The 5,571-nt window shown below is 45.1% G+C and overlaps 1 protein-coding gene across 8 annotated transcripts in view; it reads right to left on the minus strand.

The window, feature by feature from the left end:
• The window catches only part of LOC140336864 (natural cytotoxicity triggering receptor 3-like), an 18,107-nt gene extending 13,717 nt beyond the window's left edge, over window positions 1-4,390 (minus strand). For 3 of the 8 annotated variants that reach the window (XR_011921952.1, XR_011921951.1, XM_072420269.1), the window contains exons 1-4: window positions 4,276-4,360; window positions 1,789-2,130; window positions 1,496-1,615; window positions 410-475 (exon numbers count right to left, since the gene is read on the minus strand). Coding sequence is in view for 4 of the 8 variants with exons in the window: in XM_072420269.1 (XP_072276370.1) it covers window positions 410-475; window positions 1,496-1,615; window positions 1,789-2,130; window positions 4,276-4,321 (574 nt within the window). In the remaining 4 variants the exon portion in view is untranslated. Of the gene's footprint in view, window positions 1-409; window positions 476-1,495; window positions 1,616-1,788; window positions 2,131-4,275 lie in introns of all 8 variants that reach the window. The other 5 variants (XR_011921953.1, XM_072420271.1, XM_072420270.1 and 2 more) reach the window with 3 other exon arrangements.
• Window positions 4,391-5,571: the final 1,181 nt, after the last annotated feature.

Genomic DNA, 5,571 nt, shown 5'->3' on the forward strand with positions numbered 1-5,571 from the left:
ATTTCTTCCCCTGACACACCCATTTCCTTACCTATCTCTTCCCCTGACACACCCATTTCCTTTCCTATTTCTTCCCCTGACACACCCATTTCCTTTCCTATCTCTTCCCCTGTTACACCCATTTCCTTTCCTATCTCCTCCCCTGACACACCCATTATCCTGTCCCATCTCCACAATTGACACACCCATTTTTCCCCTCCCCTGCTCTGTTCAGGTCTCCTCCCTAGAGGAAGCAGAGAGACAGGTGATAGGTGTTCCTATGCTGCTTTCTCCTGTGGCCTGGACATGAAAGCTTTTCACCTTCTCTCACACATGTATTAAGGGGTTGATTGGCCAATGATGCTGGATCTGTCACGTAATTTCATGTATATTTGATAATTCATGGCGGTACGGTATTAATGTTCTTTACCTTTTATTGTACAATAGATGTGGACCTCTGAATCTTCCTTCGCCCTCAGCAGAAGACAACTTGACACTGGATGAGACAAATTATTACAAAAACACTGAGAAGGGGACATTAGACCTGATCCCTAGAAATCCTCCACATTCCAACCAGGCCAGTGGACATAACAGCTATGTATCGGTATCGTATAATTTAATAATAATCCGTCAGTGTAATGTGATGATAGTCCCATGTAATATGATGATGGTTCTATGTAATGTGATGATTGTTCTGTGTAATGTGATGATTGTTCTGTGTAATGTGATGATTGTTCTATGTAAAATAATGATGGTTGTATGTAATATGATGGTCTCATGTAATATGATGATGGTCCAGTGTAATGTGATTATGGTCCTCTGCAATATGATGATGGTCCTATGTAATGTGATGACAGTCCCGTGTAATGTGTTGATGGTTCCATGTATTATGATGTTGGTCCTATGTAATGTGATGATGGTCCTGTGTAATATGATGATGGTTACGTGTAATATGATGATGGTCCTGTGTAATGTGTTGATGGTTCTATGTAATATGATGATGGTCCTGTGTAATGTGATGATGGTTCCATGTAATATGATGTTGGTCCTATGTAATGTGATGATGGTTCCATGTAATATGATGTTGGTCCTATGTAATGTGATGATGGTCCTGTGTAATATGATGATGGTTACGTGTAATATGATGATGGTCCTGTGTAATGTCATGATGGTTCTATGTAATATGATGATGGTCCTGTGTAATGGGATGATGGTTCCGTGTAATATGATGATGGTCTGGTAAAATGTGATGATGGTTTTGTGTAATATAATGATGGTCCTATGTAATGGGATGATGTTCCTGTGTAATGTGATGATGGTTCTGTGTAATATGATGATGGTTCAGTGTGATATGATGATGGTCCCGTGTAATGTGATGATTCCGTGTTATGTGATTACTCCCAATGTTCTTTGCACTTCACACTTTCATAAATCAGGGAGGGCCATACAGTGAGTGCCAATGAGCCAAATGTTATCCCATGGAGGACAGATGGATGTCATTGGCTGGTTCACTCACATTTGTTGTGGTATCCAAGAAAACCCCCCACAGCCACTAAGATGAGGACAGTGATGACAGCGATTGTGCTGCAGCCAATGGTGATGGCTAGCTGGGATTTCCAACCATCTGCAACCAATCCTGTGAAGAGAAGAAATCAACTGAAAGAAATGTAAAGGATGAACAACCTCAGATATCACAGGGGCGGATATGAGTGCAAGAATTCTCCAGGAGCCACAATATTTCTACTGAGGGCCCCAATAATTTTATGACAAGATGTGAGAGTTTTCTTTCAAAGGACTTTAGTGTCTCACGTTTTACTTCCAGAAAGGTCCCATTCCCGTGTGCAGTCTCCTCCGAGTTGGCCAGCAGGGTGACCACACAGATATAGAGTCCGGTGTCGGAGAAGTTCAGATGGTGGAGATGAATGTTGGCAGATTTGTGAAAAAAGAATTCTGCAGGTCTGACGATGGACACTCTGCCCCTCAACTCTCCACTGGTATTGGTCACTTCGGGTCCCCACACACTATGGCGGTACCATTTGTAGAAGCCAGGAATGGTTCCATTAGAGGTGAAATTACAGAAGAGGGTGACGGAGCTGCACTCAGTGGCAGAAACCTTTGGAGTCTGATACACATAAAGAGTCTGCTCTGATGCTGAAATATACAGAACACAACAAGGTACAAATAAAACTTTTCACCAAAATCCCACTGCAGGAGACCTTCTAAGAATTTGCCAATCCAATGGCTCTAATTCCAGACTAGAAATAAGCATGCGGCCAGTAACAGCAGAGAGTTAGCGGAGGGTGGTACCATATTACCAGAGAGCGGTGCCATGTTGGTAGAGAGCAGTGCCATGTTACCAGGGAGCAGTGCAATGTTGAGGATGAGTATGGGGCAAATGCAGTCCTAAATGGACATTCCACCCATAACAGATCTGCTGCACTCATGTAAATGCCCGGGGTAAGTCTAGCTTTATATAGGTGGTTCTGGTAGAGATCCCAGTCCTAATCCTGGGCCCAGTCTGGAAAAGTACTTGGAAATCATTGAGAGTGTTGCAATTTTACCAGCGAGTGGTGCCATGTTACCAGAAGAGTGGTGCCATATTACCAGGGAGTGGTGCCATGTTAGCACAGGGTGGTGCCAAATTACCAAAGAGCTGTTCCATGTTACCATAGAGTGGTGCCATAATACCAGAGCATGGTGCCATATTACTAGGCAGTGGTGCCATGTTTGTAGAGAGTGGTGCCATATTACCAGGAAGTGATGCCATGTTAGCAGAGAGTTGTGCCATGTTAGCAGAGATTGGTGCCATATTAGCAGAGAGTGGTGCCACATTACCAGAGACTGGTGCCATATTACCAGGGAGTGGTGCCATACTACCAGAGAGTGGTGCCATGTTAGCGGAGAGTGGTGCCATATTACTAGAGAGTGGTGCCATGTTACCAGAGAGTGGTGTCATATGTCCAGAGAGCTGTTCCATGTCAGCAGAGAGTGGTGCCATGTTAGTAGAGAGTGGTGCCATATTACCAGGGATTGGTGTCATGTTAGTAGAGAGTGGTGCCATATTACCCAAGATGTGTGCCATGTTTGCAGAGAGTGGTGCCATATTACTAGAGAGCTGTTCCATGATACCATAGAGTGGTGCCATATTACCAGGGAGTGGTGCTATGTTAGCAGAGAGTGATGACATGTTACCAGAGATGGGTGCCATATTACCAGGGAGGGCTGCCACGTTAGTAGAAATTGGTGCCATATTACAAGAGAGCAGTGCCATGTTAGCAGAGTGGTGCCATGCTACCAGAAAGTGGTTGAATACCTGAAAGTGTTGTGTGGTACCTGAGAGACATGGCTATGCTTCTGTTGTGTGATGTTTGCCCTGCCCTGGGGTAATTATATCACTATGTCTCAGTTATATATATATATATATTTTTTTTTTCAAATCTCGCAATCCGTGCTAAAACACAGCCCGTGTACGGTAAAAAAGTGAAGGTGCAAAAACACCACACAAAAAACGTGCACTGGGGTACTATTTGGTAAACCCTCCTCTAAAGAGGAAGGGCCACCCTTTTCTCCAGACCCTCCAAAGCCAAGCTCCAGACGAGGGCTGGATACTGAGCCCATCCAGCTGAAGCTGGAATGGACTTACATGCACCCCTGAACGAAGTCAGAGAGGGGCCTTTTCTCTCTGGGACCGCATAAGCAGGTCCCACCAGATACTCAGCTGGGAGCTCTCCCGAAGAGAGACTCCCACTAAGGGAGAGCGCCTGGTTTTTAGGCCAAGGCACTCTCCAAGACGTAAGGGCTAGCCCATAAGGTAATAGCACCCTCCATCAACAAAAATGGCAGACAAATACCACACCAGTGACTGTGACAACATAAAAAACATTTAAATAATAATGTGCACTGTGCATAACACACAGGGCAACAGGTTTTAAAAATTGCCCATCAGTTATATGGTCATGTGACCAGTGACATCATCCTGGGATGGGTGATGAGATCATGGACCTGGACTGGCACCACCCACAGTGCCACTATTGAGGATAACTAATGGAGATTCAGTATAAGGCCATGTAGGCCCATGCCTGAGGGGCCGAATCTCTGCGGTGAGAACACTCCCATCTGATGAGAAGGTAAACAAGAACTGTCTGTGCTCCCCCCCCCTCCCCAGAATGACATTTCCCACTTCTGGGGCACAGAGTGCTGGGGTTACAGTGCAGAGGATTTTGGGTACACCAAAAATTCAATCATATCTGGGAGGGGATGCCCCCTCTCCCCCCACCATACAATGTCTCCCCTCACCTTGCACAGCTGTCAGAATAATCAGCAGAATCTCCCCGTCCAGCATGGTCCTCCCAGTGATGGGCACTGAATGACCTACAAGGGTCTGCACAGCACTGCAGATGGAGGAACAGAAACTAACACACAGAAGTAGGGTTTTCTTCTGTAATATTACAGGAAATAAAGAAAGCCGGGGGGGGGGGTTACAGACTGACAAAAGTAGGGTCTTCTCCCTGCCACTGGGGGGTTGTGCAGGATGAATATGATCATCATGAACTCCACGCACCCCATATGTGGGGTTCACAAAGAGTTCTCTGTCCTCCAGCAATATGGGATAGCGGGAGAAGGGCCCCAGACATCCAGCTGTAAGTGGCCCTGTGCATGAGCAGTGCAGAGCCTCTACATTGATGTATCTGCTGACACCCAATGAGTCTGAGGAGGAGGGCAACTCTACCCTGGCCATCTGAACCCAACCCTCACTCCTCATCATTCCCCAACACCTCACTCCACATACCCTTATTCTTCATACTCCTCCTCATTCCCAATCATTCCTCATACTCAACATCATTCCCAATTATTTCCTATACCTTCATTCTTCATACCCTCACTCCCCATCATCTCCCATATCCTCATTCCCCATCTGTCCATACCCCTGTTCAACATCATTCCCCATCATTTCCTATACCTTCATACACAACATCTCACTCCTCATACCCCTATTCTCCCTAACCCCCCATATCCTTCTTCATTCTCTATATCCTCATTCCCTTTCACCTTCATTTCTCATCCCCCATTTCCTATTTCTCTCTATACACACATTATCTGTTACTCCTCATACCCTTATTCTTCATACTCCTCCCCATTCCCAATCATTCCTCATACTCAACATCATTCCCCAATATTTCCTATACCTTCATTCTTTATACCCTCACTCCCCATCATCTCTCATCATCCCTCATATCCTCACTCCCCATTTGTATGTCTATACCCCCATTCAACATCATTCCCCATTATTTGCTATACCTTCATACCCTCAGTTCTCATCATACCCCAACACCTCACTGCTCATACCCTTATTCTCCATAACCCCCCATATCCTTCTTCATCCTCCATATCCTTCTTCATCCTCTATATCCTCAGTCCCTTTCACCATACCTTCATTTCTAATGCCTCCATTCCTTATTCCTCTCTATACACACAATATACATTACTCCTCATACTCTTACTCTTACTCTTACTCTTACTCTTACTCTTACCCCTGTTCAACATCATTGCCCGTTTACTCATTTCCCATTATTTCCTATCCCTTCATACCCA

Source organism: Pyxicephalus adspersus, chromosome 8 (assembly GCF_032062135.1).
Source record: "Pyxicephalus adspersus chromosome 8, UCB_Pads_2.0, whole genome shotgun sequence".
Lineage (NCBI taxonomy): Eukaryota > Metazoa > Chordata > Amphibia > Anura > Pyxicephalidae > Pyxicephalus > Pyxicephalus adspersus.